The sequence below is a fragment of the Gorilla gorilla genome, chromosome 4 (assembly GCF_029281585.2).
Source record: "Gorilla gorilla gorilla isolate KB3781 chromosome 4, NHGRI_mGorGor1-v2.1_pri, whole genome shotgun sequence".
Lineage (NCBI taxonomy): Eukaryota > Metazoa > Chordata > Mammalia > Primates > Hominidae > Gorilla > Gorilla gorilla.
The window spans coordinates 12,965,575-12,986,291 of record NC_073228.2 but is presented as its reverse complement, the minus strand read 5'-3'; the positions used below and the strand labels follow the sequence as shown (position 1 = coordinate 12,986,291).

General features: G+C 56.9%; 1 protein-coding gene across 15 annotated transcripts; it reads right to left on the bottom strand.

Annotated features, from left to right (window-relative positions):
• Nucleotides 1-1,424: 1,424 nt before the first annotated feature.
• CANT1 (calcium activated nucleotidase 1) lies at nucleotides 1,425-19,725 on the bottom strand. 15 transcript variants are annotated; one of them, XR_008680246.2, is made up of 9 exons: nucleotides 19,539-19,688; nucleotides 15,245-15,354; nucleotides 9,800-9,970; nucleotides 7,840-7,977; nucleotides 7,532-7,655; nucleotides 6,698-7,350; nucleotides 4,724-4,927; nucleotides 2,118-3,625; nucleotides 1,425-1,847 (listed from the first exon to the last, which is right to left on the bottom strand). XR_008680246.2 is itself a non-coding variant. In XM_055388757.2 (8 exons), exons 6-8 carry the CDS (start codon nucleotides 7,326-7,328, stop codon nucleotides 3,255-3,257), a joined length of 1,206 nt encoding a protein of 401 aa, XP_055244732.1. In that variant the 5' UTR covers nucleotides 7,329-7,350; nucleotides 7,532-7,655; nucleotides 7,840-7,977; nucleotides 9,800-9,970; nucleotides 15,245-15,354; nucleotides 19,539-19,688; the 3' UTR covers nucleotides 1,425-3,254. The 15 variants fall into 15 exon arrangements, 9 of the variants coding, with proteins under 9 accessions (XP_055244732.1, XP_055244734.1, XP_055244735.1 ...); XR_008680245.2 differs by lacking the exon at nucleotides 7,840-7,977; XM_055388757.2 differs by having other exon boundaries at nucleotides 1,425-3,625.
• Between the last annotated feature and the right edge of the window lie 992 nt (nucleotides 19,726-20,717).

The window sequence follows — 20,717 nt, the reverse complement described above, 5'->3', positions numbered from 1 at the left end:
TATACTGGAAGACAGGATTAACACGTGGAATGAAAAAAACTGAATCTCGGTTTTTCGTCCAGTTGCTGGAGAGTCTTCCATTTGCAGATGAGCTGTGTGCCGTACCCATGAGTGTGGAGCCGGCAGTCACTGCCCCACGAGTCCCGCATGTCACAGCTTCTTAAACAGATGGTCAAGAGCTTACGTGCGGTTCCTTATCCCAACCTGCCTCGGCCCGATGCGCCCTGGCTTTTTCTGGAACTGTTCTTCTGTGGATCCTCGCCGAGAACGCCCAGTTCTCCTTGTTGCTCAGTCATGGAGTCTCTCTGGGGACCCCGCTGCTGCGCTGGTCCTTCTGCAGAGGCCGCCTCACTGCAGCGCTGTCTTGGTCAGGCTCCCAGCAGGAAAAGACGGCACCCGAATGAAGATCATCTAAGGAGGCTTCAGTGAAGGGACCATTTACCACGGATGAGACAGCAGGGCGTGCGGGCGGCATGAGGGGCCGCTGTAGCATCTGGAGCTGCCAACAGTGGAGCTGTCACACTCCCATGTCACACTCCCAGGCCAGAAGAGACCAGGGGAGGGGACTCAGCCCAGACACTGGGAGTGGCACCAGGGGGCTGCCTTGAGAGGCGAGTGCCAGAGAGAGTCAGGGACTCCCCAGGGGCCATCCCAGAGGGCACTGAGGAGGTTCACTGGGTCTGGGACCCAGAGGAGGTGGGGAAGGAGAGTGGGTCTGAAGGGTAAGGGGTTGATGTGGGTGCAATTGCCCTTTCTGATTCCGCTCTCCCGGTTTTCTGTCCCTCTCTGGCCGCCCCTGTCCTGTCTCCAGTTGAGGTCTTTCTTGGCCAGTGCCTGCCTCCCTGGCGCCTGTGGTTTCAGTGATGGGGATTCTTCCATGCGTCACTTGGAGCGACCTCCTCTGTTCCTGTGGACTCACTGACACACTAAAGACACCAGCTCAGCCCTGACCTCTCACCTGAGCGCCTCCTTACCAAGTCATCCAGATGGCTCCCCAGGGATGAGCAGCAACAAAACGGGCACGTGGGTGCCCAGCACACGTCAGGTGATGTTCTAAGCCCCTTGCGCGTACCCAGTCACTTACCGTTCACTGCAGCCCCGGGATGAGCTCTGCGATGAGCGTCCTTTTGCAGACGAGGACACTGAAGCACAGGAAAGTTAGGTCATTTGCCTAAGGACATGCAGCTGGATGGGGACAGAGCCAGGATTGGGCTTGCAGTGGCTTCAGACCCCACCTTTCTGACCACAGCGCTCGTGCTCTTGGAGCGCCTTGAGACTGTGGGACAAGGCGGCCTGGAGGACGCAGTTTCCAGATGGGATGCCCTGGCGGGCGACTCCCGTGCACATGCCCAGCATCCTGCGCAGGAGCTCTCGTGGCCAGGCCTCCGCAAACAGTCAGCACAGACCGGGAGACAGAAGACAACTACACTCCCTCAGACGCTTTATTGTTTACAAAACAGATGGATCCCATAGGGAAGGAACACAATCATTATGCTGAGAGCAGCGAACAGAGAGGGGAAGAAAAAAGGTGAGCTTTAAAGTAATCGCAAATCACTGCCTATGTGAAGAGGCTGCTTCCGGGCACCTGGGCTGTGACTCAGGTGCTGACATGAATACATCAGCAAGGTCTCAATTAAGCCAGTCCCAAGTCCCCCAACCTTCCTGATTGCATCTCTATTTTAAATGACCCAGCCTGGACATCAAGGACAATGATCTAGGAGGCGGGTCAAGGAGACAGCCAGGCAAAGTCAGAACAGACTTGGGGCTTCCAGGCTATGCCCGGTGACAGCTGAGCTCTTCAGAAATGCGTCACATTCAGCGTTCACTTCCTTCGCTTCCTCCACTACCTATGACATAGCGGGGGAAAGAGACAACCATGAGAGAGGGGTCCCTCCTGGCTGCCCTCCTCGCAGCTGTGCTTGAGTTTCAAAGGGGGAGAGGTTTGTGAGGGACCGGCACAGGGACAGCCAGAGCCGGCACCCTCCAGCCCACCGTGGCACCCCTGACGATCGCGGGGTGGGGGTGGGAGTGAGGGTGGGGGTCGGGGTGAGGTAGTGCTGTGGGGAGGGCACTGTGAATGATGGAAACGTCCCTTCTCAGCCTGGGTCGTGCCTAACCTGGGTCTCAAATCCCACTCTGCCTTCACCCTGGAGTACACTCCAGCGAAGCCGAGGCCCAGCCAACGCTCGTGAAGTTTCCACGGAGAAGAGCCTGCAAAACTCCCACTGGAAGAGGAGAAATAAAGGCCATGGAAAGAAACCCCAGGGAAGAGACAGGCCTCGTTCACAGACCCTAGGCAGGGAATAAAAAATTCAAGTCATTCATAGAAGTCTTGAAAGGCATGAGGATTTCTGACAGTTCCTACAAAAAGGCAACATTTTCTTTATCTTTGTATCCATCGGCCAAGAACGCCAAAATGTGACACTTGCTTCACCAACTGCCACTGCTTCCTTACAATCTCCCCCACTGCTGGAGCGGGCTGGATAACTACAGGGCTTTGCTCTGTGTGATAAGATTTGGTGATTCCACTTTATAAGAAAGGAAACTGCTTTAATTAAAGCAGGTTAATAATTAAAACTTCAAAGTGCTGCACGGCCACAGAATTTTCCTGAAGGGAGCAAGCGGTCACTGGCCATACGATGCGGAGATGGTTTTATCTGAGGCCTGAGAACCAACAGATGTGCCTGCGCCCTGGCCTGTGCAGCTGTGGGCAGATGTGTCCCCAGGGGCCTGCCCTCACTCGTGACCATGCAATACCCTGCAACGTAAACATTTTCTTTTCCAAGGATCTGCAGGGGTGGACATGATGCTCCAGGCACAGAGTAGGAAGAAAAGGGGGTGACCTGGGGTTCCCAGCAAACAGGTACACCTCATGCTCACTGCGTTCTCAGGGTGAGGCATAGGGCCTGACATATGGTAGGAGCTCTAGGGATATTTACTGAACAAAAGAACATAGGAAAGAAAAGAAACGAGGTCGGATGGAAGAAAGGACCCAGCCAGTTCGGCAGGCCTTGAGTCAATGCCTGAAGTGACCGATCTCACCACCAGATGGCAGCATGGAGAGCAGTTCAGACCGTGGCCTCCGTGGGGCCCGGGGGTCCAGTGCCCGCACCCCTGCGGGACCCGGGACTGACCCTGTCCAGACCTCCAACCCAGGCACAGTTCCAAAAAGAACAAAACAAAACAAAAGTGCACTCCTCTGGTTTTTATAAAAGCTGAGTCCTGATGGCCTTGCTCACTGTTTCCGTTTTGAGTTAAATGAATTCGATGCCTTCGTATTTCACGCTTCCGATCTTGGTCTCCGGCAAGAGGAAGCGCCCGTCCAGCGTGAAGGCCATGATGTAGGAGGCGACTCTGCCGCTGTCCTCCTCGGACTTGAGGGCCACAATGATCTGGTCGTCGGTGTTGGGGATGAACTTGAAGGACGAGAAGCCGTGAGTGGGGACCACCGCCCCGACGTGGCTCACGGCGATGTCGCCGAAGTCAGGGGAGGCGCTCAGCAGCAGGTTGGCGCCCTTGCGCTCGTCGTCCTTCTCGCTGTAGCGCTCCTGGCTGGCGCGGCGCGGCAGGAAGAACCAGCGCTGCAGCGTGTCACTCCAGCAGGCAGACTCATGGATGAGGTAGCCTGGGAACCGGGTGACCGCGGGTCAGACACGCATGCGGCCTGGTGTGCCCAGCCCCACACCATCAGGCCGTGCGCAGTAGCAGGCACGGGGCTGCGACCACCAGGGCCCACCAGCTCACAGCAACCCGCCCCTCCCTGCTCTCCAGGCTTCTGGAAGGTTCTGTGTTCTCGGTTATCCCATGCAGGGAACCTGCAGCACCCCCTCCCTTGAAGCCTCCTCCCGTTCCACCGAGAGCTGCCTGTGAGCTGCATCAGGGATTTGGGCTCATCGGAGCCTCCTCGGGGCTGATCCAGAGGAACCCAAGGAAAGGGAACAAACCCCCATTGGACGTGGGGAGGCATCGGGCAGGGAGGCTGCCTTGAGGCTGCAAGGAATAGGAGACAGCGTCTGGGGCTCCAGGCACAGACTCAGTCACTTCCTCCTGAACCTCAGGCACCTAAGGCCTACTCCATCCTGACTAGGGGGAGGCCAAAGTGCTGCCGGCCCTATGTTGGTGTGGAACACCACGGCCCAGCGCCAGGGGTAGGGACAGGGCCTGACCCACCAGTGCAGACAACCGGGCCACAGGCTGGGATGCTAGGAGGCCAGCTGCCAGGGCGAGTGGGGCAGGAAAGAGAAAACAGCTCATTTGCCGCCAGAATCCACTGGCCTGAGGGAAGCCACCATCAGAGGCAACCAAAATCACTAAAATCAAGCAAGAAACGGCCTTGGAGGCTGGGTGTGGTGGCTCGCACCCGTAATGCCAGCACTTTGGGAGGCTGAGGCAGGTGGATCACCAGATCACCCGAAGTCAGGAGTTCGAGACCATCCTGGGCAACATGGTGAAACCCTGTCTCCACTAAAAATACAATTAGCTGGGCGTGGTGGTGCACACCTGTAGTCCCAGCTACTGGGGAGGCTGAGGCAGAAGAATCATTTGAACCCAGGAGGTGGAGGTTGCAGTGAGCTGAGATCGTGCCACTGCACTCTAGCCGGGGTGACAGAGCAAGACTATGTCTAAAATAAAAAAAGGTTTTGGAGGCAAATGCAGGAGGAAGCAGGTTCCCAGCAACTGGGCTGTGGAAGCCACACTGTGGGCTGGAGCAGGCGTCTCTTACCTGGCGGCCGGATGCCGGCGGCAGCCCGCAGGGCGTTGTAGTTGGACACCCAGTTCTCGTGGTCCACGCTGCCCTTGTAGCCCACCACCTTCACCCACTCCGGGTTCTCGTTCACCACGTCACCCGTAGTGGTCGTCCACTCCTTGCCCAGGCCGCCCACGTACAGACGCTCGTCCTTCACTGCCAGCCATTCGGCCTTGAAGCCTGGCCAAGCAGAGTGTCCTTAGGCCCCGCACCCAGCTCCCGCCGCACCCCTGCACCCAGCTCCCACCCGGCCCCGCACCTGTCCTTAGACCCTGCACCAGGCTCCCGCCCGGCCCCGCACCTGGCTCCTACCTGGCCCGCACCTGGCTCCCGCCCAGGGCCGGCCGGCTGCCCTCCCCTCAGCTCCTGAAGGTTCAGTGACCACTCTCAAGTCTCCTCTGATCCCCAACTCCCTGCTCCTCAAGCTGTAACCCCAACCTTAGGATTATCCTTAAAGGCTAGAAAAGCTGAAAAGTGACAGCACTCTGAAGGGGCACGTGTGTCCCAGGGGAGTGCAGGTGCTGCCCTTGGCCACACCTGAGGTCTCACCAAGCATCACTCTAACTCCAGTGGCCGGAGAGAGGCTTGGTGCTGGGGCCCCCAGTCTTCCTTTCAATGGATTTGTTCAGAAGCTGTTTTTGCTTTTTTTAAACTGATTTATTTAAAATAAGCCTAACTTTGAAGGCTGCCACAGTTCAGGCTGTGTGGGAGCCTGTGTTCCACTGTGTATTCTTATCATCCCTACACCCTGGTGTTCTAACTTCTGTTTGCTTTCCCCATATTTTGCCAGCTTCTTGCCCCTGAGAGCTGGAGCTGTGCCCCCTGAACTGCCCGAGACTGTAGTAGCTTCTCTGCAGGGCACTGGAGGGACCTGCGGTCTCCTGGGCCGCTTGTGCGATGAGACATTCTCCACGCCAGGGTCTTCCGTCCCTCCCGGATGACCTGAGTACAGCCCAACCCCAGAGCTCCCTGTACCCCACTTTCCTCCCTATCCAAGGGAAGGACAGAACTACACTAGGGTTGCCTAAAACCCTGACAAGTGCAAGGCAGGAAGTAGGCGACCAACGCCTCAGTTGATACCTCAGGTGAAGTCCGTCCCCTGCCCAGCCCTGGGCGAACACTGAAGACTTTATCACCGGGTGTGGGGAGGGCCTGGCCGGCCATGAACTGTGTGGGCCGTTGTTTAGTGCAGTTCCTCCTTGACCTCAGAAAGCCTGCGGTGGCATTTAGCTTTCTAGAAGGTGGGGATTCACCGCCAGCTCAGACAAACGGAGCTCAGAGGAGCTGGCAGCTCCTCTGCCAGCGTCCTTGGCGCCTCCCCAGCTCCTCTCTGGAGGAAGACACTGGCCACCGTGCCTCCCCAAAGCCTGTCCCTGCCCTGTGGAAGCAGCACCTCCTTTCTGGTGAACAAAAAGGCTGGCATCAGGCTCCATTCCAGGGGGGTTGGCACAGCTCACACACGCCCTCCCCCTGCTGGGGTTCAGGGAGAGGAGGGCTGGGCAGCAGTTTACCCTTCAGTAACATGAAACCAAAGTCTGGGTTTTGAGTGAGAACCATCTGACCCCATGGCTTTCATGGCAAGGCTCCTGGTGGGCACGTCCCAGCATGGTCTTGAGAACCTTTGAAGGTGTAAAAAGGGCGTGTTCCCAGAGGCTCTGAGAGCAGCAGCGGATACAGCCGAAAACATCTTGGAAAGATTCCCCACGTCTCCCGCAGGCCTCTAGCAATAAGCTCTTCCTCCTAGAAACTGCTCAGTGTGAAGTGACAGTAGGCTATGCTCCTGGCTAAGGGTAAGGGGGCCGCAGGTCAGAGCAAGAGGGAGACGTGCTCCCTCACCACATCCCTGGCTTCTAGGTGTGTGAATTCTTTACCATGTGCCTGTGTTTGCCAGCCAGGCCCCGAGCTCCCACTCCCCACCCACACCTCCATAAAACCTCAGGGTCCAGTTACCTTTCTCCACGGTGCCGTCGCCGTCGGACAGAATCACCCAGGGCACGGCTTTGCTGCCTTCGATCTGGTAGACGACCCCCGTCCGGTCATCCACGGAGTAGAGCTTCCCATTGAAAACAATCAGGTCGGACAGCTCCATGCCTCTCCCCTTCTCCGCCAGGTGGGACTCCAGGACCCCATGGTCTTTGTCCCATTCCACGGCCACTTTGTCCCCACTGTCTGACAGGGTCAGATAGCCCTTTTTCAGGTAACTGAACCAGGTGTTTTCCTCTTGGGCCCTTGACTCTGTGTCCAGGTCTGCAATAACTGCGATTCGGTACCGAATCCCAGCCGGTGTCCTTTGTGGGGGAGACAGGGGGTAGGTGTCATTGTACCAGTTGGCGGGCGCCTGGCTGAGCTTCCAGTTGTGCGCATTGTGGGTGGGGGGCCTGCCGGGGGCTGGGCGGTGGGAGCAGAGCAGCCAGAGGATGGCGGCACCCACAAAGAACGTCAGGATCACCTTCCAGCGGGGGCGGAAGCGGGGGTCCGCGGCCTTGGTCATGGACGCCAGCACAGGAAGGCCCCCCACACTGATCCGGAGGGAGTGCATAGACTCATTCCATTCCGGGTGCTCAGACAGCTGCACGGGCATCAGCGTGACAGACAGGCGGGACCTGCACAGCCAGGGAGGGAGGAGAGGAGTCAGCGCCTCCGCAAGCACACTCACATCTTAATTCCGGAAGCTGCAGGCGCTGGAGGCTGACTTTTCCAGAAGAAACAGTATTTCACTACCTTGTGGCCATTCTTACTCCCTTGGCTTAATGAATCCCCGACTCTAGCAGTATCTTTGCTTACTTTCATTTGGCAAGATGAGAAGTCTTTCCACAGCAAAATTACTCCATCTCCCCTGTCCCAGCTGGCAACGTGGGAAGCTGAGTGAGGAAGGAAGTTCCATGCAGGCTGGTGCTCTGTGGTCCCTCTAAAGAGAGAAGTGCAGGAGAGTCAGGTGGGAGGGGAAGGCTGACGGGGTGAAGTGGGATAGGATCATAGACAGGGTACAGGTCTGTATTTTACTCAAATGCCACCTCATCCAGGAAGCCCTCCCTGACTGCCCTGCTGCAGACATCACCCTCCATCCCTGGGTCCTTGGCCCTTGTCCCCACCTGACGTTAGAGTATTGTATACAGTTATCGGTTTGTTTGTTTCTGTCTCCACCTCTGTATCCTGCTCCTAGAACAGTGCCTGGCCTGGAGCAGACAGATGTGCAGTAAAGGAGTCTCCACTTCCTCTGGGTTAGGCTCCTGCAAGCATTGGAATACCAAACACATCCAAACCAAATAAAAACACTCCTTTTTCGTATCTGTTGTTGTTTTTGGCAGTGTCTGTCCCCTGGCGCCTTTCTATTAATGCAAATGACTGCAGGGACCAGAGTCTGGGCCGCCCTGACTGCCTGGAGGCCAGCGTGTCTGTGCCTTGGCGCCAAAGAACTGCTCGGCTCACTGCGGGGCCTGGCTCGGCTGCAGGCCTCTCCCAGCTCACCCTCCACCCCAGGCGTGGCTCTGTGGCAGAGCCCCAGGGTCAGGGTGCTGGTGGCGGCCAGGAACTGCAGCCCTTCACTGCTGCCGCCAAGCCCACTTCCCGGGCATACAGCATGATGGCTCAGTGCAGCCATGGAGCACCAGGCCCACATCTGCGCCGCCTTGGTGAGAGCTGCCTGTCTCTGGACAGCCGCCAAGTGCCACAATGGGGCGTGGGGAGACGGCTCCCGGTGCTCCGATCGAGAACATTGGCCCTGGGCAGAGGTTCCATATCTCTGCCCTCCAACTATAACTCAGTGAATCCTGGCCTGAGAAGCTTCCCTGGCTGGGTCCTCCTTGAGAAAACAACAAAGCAGCAAACATATGCCTTTATGGGCAGACGCTGTCCTCCCTGCCAGGGCGCCTGGGAAGGGCTTGGGGACTCCAGTGGCTCTGTGCAATTCTGGGCCCCAAATATGTGGACCATGAGGCCCTGGTGCACGGCAGCCAGCAACAGACACCCCCACCAGAGACACCCCTTTCTCCACGCTGCAGGCTGCTTGGCTGAGAAGATAACAAAAACAGGGTGACAATTCCACATGGAACTTTCGGACAGTCTTAGGTTTCAGCCCCGGGGTGAGGTTCAAGGAGTGAACAAGGCGCATGCGTGGAGCCTGCTGCTCAGCGTGATCCTCCTAACAGCACAGGGGGGCTGCCAGCAGTTCCTCCAGGCCCGCAGGGAAGACTCCATGCTCCCTTTAAGGGGCAGGCCTCTCAGGACCCCCTGAGGTGGTCACAGGGCTGATCACCGGGGCCTTCCCGGCAGCAGGGCTGGAGTTCCCAGTGCTGGACATCCTCCTCTGACTGCACCCAGGCCCTGCCCCTCCCTGCCCCTTTTCTAGCCCCAAGGCTTCAATTCAAAACCCCAGCCAGGCCCAAGAAGTCTCCACTGAGCTCGAATTACTCTATCTTACCTGCTATGCCAATCCCGCCTACATTTCTCTTTTTGTTTTTTTGAGATAGGGCCTCGCTCTGTTGCCCAGGTAACAGTGATCACGCTCACTGCAGCCTCAACCTCCGAGGCTCAAGCGATCCTCCCACCTCAGCCTCCCAAGTAGCTGGGACTACAGGCGTGTGCCACCACGCACAGCGATTTTTTTTTTTTTTTTTTTTTTTGGAGACAGAGTTTTCCTCTTATTGCCTAGGCTGGAGTGCAATGGCACGATCGCGGCTCACTGCAACCTCCGCCTCCTGGGTTCAAGTGATTCTCCTGCCTCAGATTCCCTAGTAGCTGGGATTACAGGCATGTACCACCACGCCCGTCTAATTTTGTATTTTTAGTAGAGATGCGGTTTCTCCATGTTGGTCAGGCTGGTCTCGAACTCCTGACCTCAGGTGATCCACCTGCCTTGGCCTCCCAAAGTGCCAGGATTACAGGCGTGAGCCACCGCACCTGGGGCACAGCTAATTTTTAATTTTTTTTATAGAGATGAGGCCTCGTTATATTGTCCAGGCCGGTCTTGAACTCCTGGGCTCAAGTGATCCTCCTGCCTCAGCCTCCCAAAGTGCTGGGATCATAGGTGCGAGTACCCGCACCCCCCCTTACCTGCATTTCTGACATGCGTCTTAGACATTTCAAGACACGAGTCCTGTGCAGCTTTTCCCTCAAGCCTACTTGCTCCTCATCTCCCCTTGGGAAGGGTAGTGGTGACGGGTGGCCACCGTGTCCACAGTGGTCTGGTTCAAGCTCTCTCAGGATCCTGGGAGATGTGCTTTTCTGTGTGAATACACACTTCGATAAAAACATAAGGCACTGACACCACGAAAAACCTGACTGGCCTCATCCTCCATTTTCCTTCCTCAGCATTGACTCCGTGGACAGGTTCTGTCCTCTTCCATGGCCCTTCCTCACCATGCCATGCCGGCTGCCTCCCTCCATCCCTCTTGCCTCTCCGCCCCTGACACTCCCATACCCCCCGCCATGAAGTTGCCCTGCCAGCTGCCCCCCACCAACATCCCCTGACACTCCCTCGCCACCTGCCATGAAGTAGCATCCATCAGATGGCACACTCCCAGCTTCAGCGGCTTCCTCAGGTCCTGGAGTGAACCCACTCTGCTCCCACTCAGCCCTCACACTGTACCATCTCCTCTGCCTGCCGGCTGGCTACGTACGCCTCCTTCTGTCCCCTGACCACACTGGCCCTGGCAGAGCCTGCAGTTCCCCCTGCCTGGAACAGTCGGGCCTGCTCTTCGCACCAGCAGCTCGGTCTCTCCTACGGGGCATCAGCTCCCTGGGAAGACTTGCCCACTCGCCCTCCCTCCCATGCCGCTCTGGCTCTCCCACCGTCCCTGCCTGGCTAGGTGATTATTTCTGCTCCTGGGGCAGGGATCCGGCCACTGTCACAGCCCCAGCACCTGACGCACTGCCAGGCAGGGAGCAGACAGTCTGCACGCATTGGCTGAAGGGAAAGAGATGCCAGGTGAGCCATTAGCCACTTCTTCAACAGCCCCTCTGCACTCTACCGGGGGCCCCACCTTAGGCATATTATGAACCCACAACCTGGATCAAGCCCCCCAAAGATCGAGCTGCTCAGCTGCCACATCTGAGCTGCAGGCCCGGGAAGACGGTGCTTGCCAGCATAGAACAACGGTGCCTGCATAGACTGCTGTCAGACATCGTGAGGTGTCGTCGTCACCAGCCCCTGGAACCCCCACGTTCTTCCCTGTTCAACTCCCTCAGCACTCCGGAGAGCCACTGTCCTCACCTTCACCATTCCTGTCAAATCTCTGGCCCACTTCTCCCAGGAGACCACTCTGTGGCCAACTTCAGCAGCCGAGGCCCCTGGGTGGGGCCCACACCTGCCACTCAGGTCAGTCCACCCAGCCGCCGGGCACCTGCTCTTCTGGTTCCTCCCTTCCATCCACAGGCTGCCCCAAGTCGCCCACCTTGTCACCATTTTACCTCCAGACCCCACACTCCCACAGACACTCAACTGCTGCTGAATAAATGGCGAATCTGTTAATGAAGGAAAACCCTTCCCTGAGTCCCCGGCACCTCTGTCCCTTCCCACCCCTGCCCAGGCCCCCTCGCCCACCATGGTACAAGAGCACCCACACCCACACCCTCTCCTTCCCTCTGGCTAATCCTCAGAAGCAGCCACCTGAAGCCTTCACCAGCGGCAAACCCAGTGAGCACATTGTCCGTGTCCCTCCTCGAGGCAGGGGGGCACTCTCTGTGGGCCTCCTCCCAGGCAGGTCTTCTCGGCCCCCAGTGCTGGCAGCCCACTGACCTCTCCCAGGGCCTGCCCTCTAAGGTGAAGACCCCCACGCCTTTCTAGCCTGACCCAGTCTCTGAGCCTCCTCATCCGATACCCACAGGCACCGCAAACCAGGTCCTCCTCAGGAACTCCCTGTCCTGGCTCCGGCACTGCCGGCCCTCAGGAGCCATCCCAGGAAGCAATTCGTCCTAACCCTCCTCCCTCCCCAGCCCCACGTGTCCCACCCAGCTTGAGACTCGGCTCCCTTTTCCCCATCCACACAGCCTCGGCTTCAGTTCCATCTCACCCTGATGACTCTCAGAGTCTTGGTCTAATGATCTAGACCAAGCTTGTCCAACATGTGGTCCAACACAAATTCGTAAACTTTCTTAAAACATGATGAGATGAGATTTTTTGTTAAGCTCATCAGCTATCAATGGATTTTATGTGTGGCCCAAGACAATTCTTCTTCCAATGTGGCCCAGGGAAGCCAAAAGATTGGACACCCCTGATACAGACCATCTGGGCTCAGCCAAGGGACTTCCCTTGGCCTCAGTTTACTTCCCGGAGCCATGCTGACGGGGTTAGAGAACTGTGCACAGGGGCTGACTGCTACTGCTTCTCACTCACTGTACAAGTACCCTCTTGCCTGCTGGGAGGGTTGCAAACTACCACCCGTGGGCCAAATGCAGTCTCCCGCCTAGTGTGTAGATGCGGCCTGTGTGGCCTGGTATGTGGTTGCGGCTTGGTGTGTAGACACCGCCTGGTGTGTAGATGCGGCCTGCGTAGACACGGCCTGCTGTGTAGATGCGTCCTGGTGTGTAGATGTGGCTGATTAAAGCCAGCTAGGACTCCTCCTTGGCATGCTGAGTCTGGCTGCACCGTTGAGTGGTCGCAACAGACTGTGCAGGCTGAAAATACCGACTCCCTGTCCCTCGACAGATCCCTGGTCAAGACCATCTCAAATCACCCTCCACAAAACTGACAGAATAATTTTCCAAAAAGCAAGTCTGGATTCCAAGTCTAGTGGATCCCAATACCTTCCATCTAAAGGACAAACGTCTCAGCCTGCAGAGAAAGCCTCAGCGGGTTTTTCCCCTGCACTCCCAGGAGCAGGACCTCTCCCACGTCGCTGTGCAACACCGCACGCCTTCCTATTCCAGACTCCTGGCGTCTACACCGTGGCACATGCTCCCCACCCGGGAGGCTCATGTCCTCTGACCACATGGAACCAGAGGCGTCTGAGTCCCGGCGTCTCTGCCCCTCTGGGGAATCAGTGTGACGGAGGCAGGGGCCTTTCCTCCAGGAGCTCGGCACAGTTGGGGAGACAGGCTTTGAACACTCCCGTGTGGTCAGTGTTACCTCGAGGTCATGCTGATTCCCCAGAGCTAACAGAGGGGCAGAGACGCCAGGGACTCAGCCACCTTTGGTTAAACAAGGGACTGCTTCTAGTGACAAGAGAACTCTGTGTACCTTCCAGAAAATTCCTTTAACTTCAGCACCAGAACACCTTCCCTTGGGCTTCATCTCTCCTTCAGGACCCCAAGGAATTATTTTATTTTGCAAAAAAATTTCAAATCAGATGCCTTTGCCACAGCCCATGCTGGTGTATGAGCTACCACTGGCTGCCAGGGTGCCTGGCTGCCGGAGCCTGCTGCAGGCAAGAGTTTGCATGTTCTTTAAAAAGTTGGGTTCTTTTTTGGGGGTGGGGGGTGGGGGGGCTCTTTTGTTTGTTGCCAGCCAGAAACAACAGAAATGAACCGGCGAGGGTAAGACACAAGATGGACAAAGTCCTTTCCAGAAGGGGCTCGTGTGAGGCTTCTCCCTACACCCCTCAAAGCTTAAGCAGTTTAAATGCTCGCTTTATTGTGAAAAGATTTACAAACCCAGTGCCTGCAGAGTAATGGTTTGATTTTAGATAATCAGCAACAAGAGGACTCAGGAACTACAGCAAAGTCATGGGTTCTGTGGCCAGCCAGGCTATCCTGTTCAGTGGGGCTGCAAACCAGCTATCTCCCAGGCTCAGGGGCCTACAGGGACAGGACCCCTGCTGCTGCCTGGAGAGCACTCACAGGAGCACTCACAGGAGGACTCACAGGAGCACTCACAGGAGGAATACCACCTCCAAGGCTCGCAAGGCACCATGGAGGCATCTGTCCATCCCACAGGACACTCCCAGAGCGCAGGGGAGCCACCAGTGAGGGAGCTGGGAGTTAGGGAGCGGGGAGTTAGGGAGTAGGGAGTTGGGGGGGAGTTAGGGAGGGGGGAATTGGGGAGGGGAGTTAGGAAGAGGGGAGTTAGGGAGAGGGGAGTTAGTGAGGGGGGAGTTAGGGAGGGGGGAGTTAGGGAGAGGGGGCTTAGGGAGGGGGGAGTTAGGGAGGGGAGTTAGGGAGAGGGGAGTTAGGGAGAGGGGAGTTAGTGAGGGGGGAGTTAGGGAGGGGGGAGTTAGGGAGAGGGGGCTTAGGGAGGGGGGAGTTAGGGAGGGGAGTTAGGGAGAGGAGAGTTAGGGAGAGGGGAGTTAGGGAGAGGGGAGTTAGTGAGGGGGGAGTTAGGGAGGGGGGAGTTAGGGAGAGGGGGCTTAGGGAGGGGGGAGTTAGGGAGGGGAGTTAGGGAGAGGGGAGTTAGGGAGAGCGGAGTTAGGGAGAGGAGTTAGGGAGGGGGGAGTTAGGGAGGGGAGTTAGGGAGAGGGGGGTTAGGGAGAGGGGAGTTAGGGAGAGGGAGGTTAGGGAGGGGAGTTAGGGAGAGGGGAGTTAGGGAGAGGGGAGTTAGGGAGAGGGGGGTTAGGGAGAGGGGAGTTAGGGAGAGGGAGGTTAGGGAGGGGAGTTAGGGAGAGGAGAGTTAGGGAGATGAGTTAGGGAGGGGGGAGTTAGGGAGGGGAGTTAGGGAGAGGGGAGTTAGGGAGAGGGGAGTTAGGGAGAGGGGAGTTAGGGAGAGGGGGGTTAGGGAGAGGGGAGTTAGGGAGAGGGAGGTTAGGGAGGGGAGTTAGGGAGGGGAGTTAGGGAGAGGAGGTTAGGGAGGGGAGATAGGGAGAGGGGAGTTAGGGAGAGGGGAGTTAGGGAGAGGAGTTAGGGAGAGGAGGTTAGGGAGGGGAGATAGGGAGAGGGGAGTTAGGGAGAGGGGAGTTAGGGAGAGGAGTTAGGGAGAGGAGTTAGGGAGAGGGGAGTTAGGGAGGGGAGTTAGGGAGACGAGTTAGGGAGAGGGGGGTTAGGGAGAGGGGGGTTAGGGAGAAGGGGGTTAGGGAGAAGGGAGTTAGGCAGAGGGGAGCTAGGGAGAGGGGGGTTAGGGAGAGGGGAGTTAGGGAAGGGGGAGTTAGGGAAGGGGGACTTAGGGAGGGAAGTTAGGGAGAGGGGAGTTAGGGAGAGGGGAGTTAGGGAGGGGGGAGTTAGGGAGAGGAGTTAAGGAGAGGGGAGTTAGGGAGAGGGGAGCTGGGGGGGAGTTATGGAGCAAGGAGTTAGGGAGGGGGGAGCTAGGGAGATGGGAGTTAGGGAGAGGGGGGTCAGGGAGAGGGGAGTTAGGGAGAGGGAGGTTAGGGAGAGGGGATTTAGGGAGGGGGGAGTTAGGGAAGGGAGTTAGGGAGAGGGGAGTTAGGGAGAAGGGAGTTAGGGAGAAGGGAGTTAGGGAGGGGGGAGTTAGGGAGGGGGGAGTTACGGAGCAAGGAGTTAGGGAGGGGGGAGTTTAACAGCGAGGAGTTAGGGAGCGGGGAGTTAGGGAAACTGTGCTTTTCTCTGTGCACACCCAGGAGGCGTCTCCCTGCTGCTGCCCTTTCCCAGGAGAAGGGCTCAGGGGCCACCTACCTCCCGAGGCCATCCCCAGGCCTGCCGCTGCACTCTGCGCAAGGCTGTAATGAAGGGAGAGGCGACTCCCTGGACAGCAGACAGCCAAGAGGGTTTGTTTCTCCAGCTTCCTGCAGGAGTGGAATAGGACAGGTGGCGGAACCAGCAGGTTTACTGAGGGCTGCCAGGCTCCTCCCTTTCAGGATCCAGGCAGGGCAGGAAGCCACATCATCCTGTTAAGAGGCCGCCACATCCTAGCCCCCACCTCCTCGGAAGGGACGGGTAGGCAGGTGGCAGGTGCGCCAACCCCTTATCTCTGGAGAAGAGCTACCTTCCTTTCCCTTCCCACACCCAGAGAGCAGGCAGGCAGGCCTCAGAGTGCCCACTGTGTTCACTGCCACAGTAAAGAGCAAACCCCACTGACCTACAGACTCTTCAGCATGGCCAAGGCAGGAGCCAAGGCCTTCACATACTCGTGCTAATAGCGCCTGAGAGAACACGGGTGGCACATCTCAAAGAAACACTTATTAATGCCTGCTATGGGCCAGACTCCTTGAAAACGTTACCTGATTCCTGCTTCGGCACTTGCAAGGCTAACTATTGTACCTGCAAATTCCACGGCAAATCTCCTCGGGGGTGGGCAATACAAGGAAACCAGGAAGGAATAAGGTCACAGGGAGTCTGGTTAGGCCATCCCTCCTCCACAGACAGCACGCTCCTTAAAGGTCAAGCTCAGGATCTGACTGACTTCTGCACCTGTCCCTGCCCCTAGTATCCAGCACACGGCAGGCAGCAGGCACCGTCCTGTGGGACAGAAGCCTCACACGGGCCACAGCTCCATTCTCATGCCTCTTCCAGCTTCTGGAGGCACCCACATTCCCTGCCTGGTGGCCCCTCCTCCCCCTCCAAAGCCCGCCCACTGCACTTCCCCAAGCCTCTTGGCCATCATCTCCCTCTGGCTCTTCTGCTTCCCTCTTCTGTTCGTAAGGACCCTGTGATTACACTGGGCTCCCTGGGAAAATCCAGGATCATCTCACTGCTTTAAGGCCGGCTGATCAGCAACCTTAATTCCCCTTTGCCATGTAATGTAACATATTCACAGGCTCAGAAGGTAGGACGTGGACATCTTGGGGAGCTGTTCCTCCACCAATCACAGGAGGAAGAGGGGAAAGAGCCTCCAGGTTTTTCCAAGGGCCAGGACCAGTCACTGTCTATGGGGTGGGCGCACAGCTTCAGAACCCTCTACGGTTTGCAGTTACTGCATTGTAAAGAGGCTGTGTCCACTTAATTTGTATCATCGATGTTACACCTGGAGGAATTTTAGCCAAAAAGCGACCTTCTCAGTTGAAAGGCACATTCCAAATGGCACCACACATCTGGGAAGGTGTCCTTTTCCAGAGTGTGTGAAAATAACGGGATGGGATCATCGCCCCATGGACCTGGATCAGGGCTGCCTTCCACACCGCAGCGGCACCCGCACGAGCCCACCTGCTTACCGCCACCTTCTCTCCTCACGCTTTCCTCCGGGCTCGGCTCCTGGGACACAAAGGCTGCATCGCCAGGACTTTCACTCAACCCAGCAACACCCTCAGAGCCATTCTGGGGGGTCCCAGTCTCACCTCTGCCCCACTCCCACATGGTGGCATCACGCACTGTCTTAAGTCTTAAGCAAGACTTCAACGCCTTCTTCACTTCCCATAAAACCATCCCAGAGGAACGCGGGGAGCAGCGTCCTGCCTGGGAACCAGGCGCTCCACATGACCACTGCACGCATGACAGAGACGAGCAGGGTCCAAAAGAAAAAACAGAACGTCTCCGCAAACAGACTTCTCTACTGCCAGGATGATTTTTTCCTAATTAACCATCTTGATTAAAGTAAAAGGAAAATCAACATGAACATTCTTAAAAATTAATATAAAAGTTTTTAATTCCCTTGATATTGGCATTTCATAAGAGCTTTCCAGGAAATCTCGATAGTTCAGAGTGCACTGAGTGAAAAGAATGAATGCTGTGTGTCCTTGGCATCCCTGGTACCACTCAACAAACAATAGAAAAATGACCTCCTTGTGATAGTACTGACCCATTTCAGGACCTGGACAATAGTTCCAAGTCTCAGATCTTCTGTTTTTGAAAAAGAAAACACTACAGCATTTATACATCTACCTATCTACCTATACAGTTGCCAGAAAGTACCGAGACTCCGAGGACAGGCCATGTGTACTTGGGGGAGCCTGCACAGGCACACACACCTCGAAAGTCACATCCAGGTGGCAGGGTAAAAACACCCACAGGGCCAGGAGAACTGCTGCTACCACACCCTGGGTCTCCTCACGTACTCTGCAGCTCAGGGGGGTCCTGCAGACCAGGTGCACAGTGACGGGTGAGTGAAAACGTTCTGGAGTACCAAGAGCTTTTACACCAACACATTTACTAAGCTGCCATGGGCTAGGAAAATATGGTTATAGCCTAAGGGGAAGAAAGGAGACCTCTGGCAATCAGAAGCGTCAAACCTCAGATGTGCCCCTCCAGCGAGGTGTCCCAGGGTCCAGGGGTCCTATCCCGCTGCGAGTGGATGGTTTCCTCTACCACCTTGTGACATGTCATTCTCTTTTGTGATCACGTTAATTTGGACATGAAAAAGTGACACTAGAAGTTGGGTCCCCACTCTGCTGCGGTGGCCTCATGACAGTGCCTGGACAAATCCACGCTTCACCTGAGTCCTGGCCGTGAAGATGCCTGGGGCTGCCCCGACAGGAAACCCTTGCCACGTCCAGAGGGGAGAGGGTTGGCTCCTTCAATGTGCCTTTCAGCAGGGCCTGTGCTAGGATAGAGGGCTCACTGAGGCCAGCAGGGAGGAGCACCTGGGAGGAGCCCCAACTGCCGTTCCGCAGGCTCCAGCCAGACTGTTCTGCTGAGAGGCCTGGGGTGGGGCTGCAGGGAGGGTCTGTGGTCCAGGCCTGGAGGGACCTTTCTCAGCAAAGCTCCTCAGAGGGAGAGGGAGGAAGAGCTGGGAGACAGCGGATCCTGAAGGGCTGCGGCACCCGCTTCCTTTTAGGAGCCTTCTACGACCTGACACTTGTTTCAAGTTAGGGCCCTTACACTGGAGAGCTAGCCAGATTCACTTGACACCAAGAGCCTCACATTTCCAAACCTCTGCTTTGTTGAAAATGTGGTAGGAAAGGCCATAGGGCATACAACCTCAAGAAGAAAATGAGAAATGGAGCTGGGACACTAAGAGACGGCTTTTCCAGGGGTCACTAAGGGGGAAAGGTGTTTGGGAGAGAGATGTGTCTGCTGATGGAAGAGTGGTCACAGGTGCTCTGTGCCAAGCCTAGGGTACACAGAGGGCAAGGGAAAGACCATTCGGAGGCAGAAGCAAAGGCACCAGGCAACATGGACTGGCAAGGAGGTACCAGTCTCCAAGGATGAGAGAATCCAGACCGGATGACAGTAGGGGTGTGAGACAGGTATGGTGGGGAGGGCGAATCATTTGCATGCAGGAAGATGAGAGTGAGCTGTATGCCTGGAGGAAGGCTCCAAATTGGATGAGGGCAGGGAGAGCAAGGACTGGGATGGGGTGGGGAAGGTTGGCCTGTTACAGGTGTGACCAAGTGCCAGTCAGAGGGAGAAAATTCCCTTATCAGTCCAAGGAGACCCTGCATAGACCAGAGGAGGGGTATCTGAAGTCAGAAGGTGGTGGGAGGGGGTCATTCCCAGGAGGGGTGCCCCCACTCTAGCCAGAACGGGGAGGCGTCCCACACTAATCAGAGGGGGATGGTCCCCACACTAACCAGAGGGGGAGGTGTCCCACATGAATCAGAGGGGGATGGTCCCCACACTAATCAGAGCGGGGAGGTGTCCCACAGTAATCAGAGGGGGATGGTCCCCAAACTAATTAGAAGGGGGGTGTCCCACACTAATCAGAGCAGGGAGGAGTCATATAATCAGAGGGGGGAGGTGCCCACACTAATCAGAGGGCAATGGTCCCCACACTAATTAGAGAGGAGAGGTGCCCACACTAACCAGAGGGTAATGGTCCCCACGCTAGTCCCAGGGATGAGGTGTCCCAAAAGTCAGAGGGGGTGGTGTCCACCGCCTGTCGGAAGAAGGGGACTTTCCCACAGGTCAGAGGGCAGAGTCCCAGCCCAGTCTGCGAGTCAGGGGGCAGAGATCCCGCACGGGTGGGACGGGAAGGGGACCTGACGGGTCAGGGGGCGGGACGCGGCAGGGTCGGAGGGCGGCGGCAGGCTCCGGGACTGGGGCCCGGGCCCGTGGCTGGGGCAGGGCGCCGGCGGCCGCGGGCGCAGTCACTCACCCGCTGCGGGGCTGGCTCCGGTGCCCGCGATCGGCGGGGCTTGGCTGGGCTTGGCTGGGCTAAGGGCCGGGACGTAGGAAGGCGGCCGACTTCCGCCCCGCGCGCGCTCGCCCAGTCTCTGGGCCAGCGTTCCCGGCAGCCTCTGCTCTGCGGCTGCGCGCGGACGGCGCGAGGGCTGCTGGGAGCTGCGGTTTTTTTTGTTTTTTTTTTTTTTTTTTTTTTTTGCGTCCTGCGCCTGCGCGCTGGAGGAGCGGCCGGGTGGCTGCAGACTGGAGGGGCGCGAGGGTCTGCACTGGCACATGAGGGCCGTCTTCCACCGCGTTGCGCTGGAACGTGGGCCAAGCAGATCTTTTGGGGTGGGAGGCATTGTGGGGGGGTGAAGGCTACTGGGGAGGGAAGTTCTCATTCTCCGAGCGAGGGCCCCCTTACATGGGCCTCCCGACCCTCGTAGTCTTGGGAGGCGGAAAAGCGTGGGCCCCTTTCTGCCATCCTCATTCTCAGACAGCCCCTCTCCTTGGCCCTTCAAAACAGCCGCCTCCAGAGTGCTGCTGACCAGTTTCCAAAGCCATGATCAGGGAGGTCTAAGGCTGTAGTGTCCTGGGGTGGGGACGGTGGGGTATTTCCCTGCAAAAAATCTGTAATTGACAAACCTGCCAAACAAGGGTCTCTCTGATTTCTGCTTTCCCCTCCGTAGCCCTAGCCCCCGAGATATTTTAGGGCACTCTGTTAAAAGGCTTCCCCGGCCCCGCCCTCCTCCATCCCAAAGTTCTGAGAAAGGCCTGGTGGCCGTGGAGCCTCTGGCAGGAGAGCTTGGCAGAAGGGTGCACCAGCCCGCTGCCCATCTGCACCTTCAGCTTTCCTGCTTGATACCAGCTACTTCCCCCAGCTCTCTCAAAACCTTCCGTTCAGTAACAGATACACAAGAGGAGGAATTCAAATTATATAAATGGTGCGCAATGAAAAATAAGCCTCCCATTGCCGTTCTGTATTCCCTGCCCAGAGGCGATCACTAGATGTTATATGGTATTCAAACAAGTCATAAACACGTATCTTAAATTACCTTTAACTAAATAGAAATGTGCTAAACACACTGTTATGCACTTTTGGTTTTTGATTTTGGAGAGGAGACAAACCTTTCTTGAATTCATTAATGTTTCTTGTCATGCTAAACTGAGTCCC

Bases quoted from the DNA above. Each gene is read 5' to 3' on its own strand.
- CANT1 (XM_063706046.1), bottom strand. From the start codon at position 7,328: ATGCCCGTGCAGCTGTCTGAGCACCCGGAATGGAATGAGTCTATGCAC. The intron at 4,928-6,697 runs GTAACTGGACCC...CTGCTTGGCCAG, and splicing joins CGACGGCACCGTGGAGAAAG to GCTTCAAGGCCGAATGGCTG. The intron at 3,626-4,723 runs GTAAGAGACGCC...CCCGGTTCCCAG, and splicing joins CGCCGGCATCCGGCCGCCAG to GCTACCTCATCCATGAGTCT.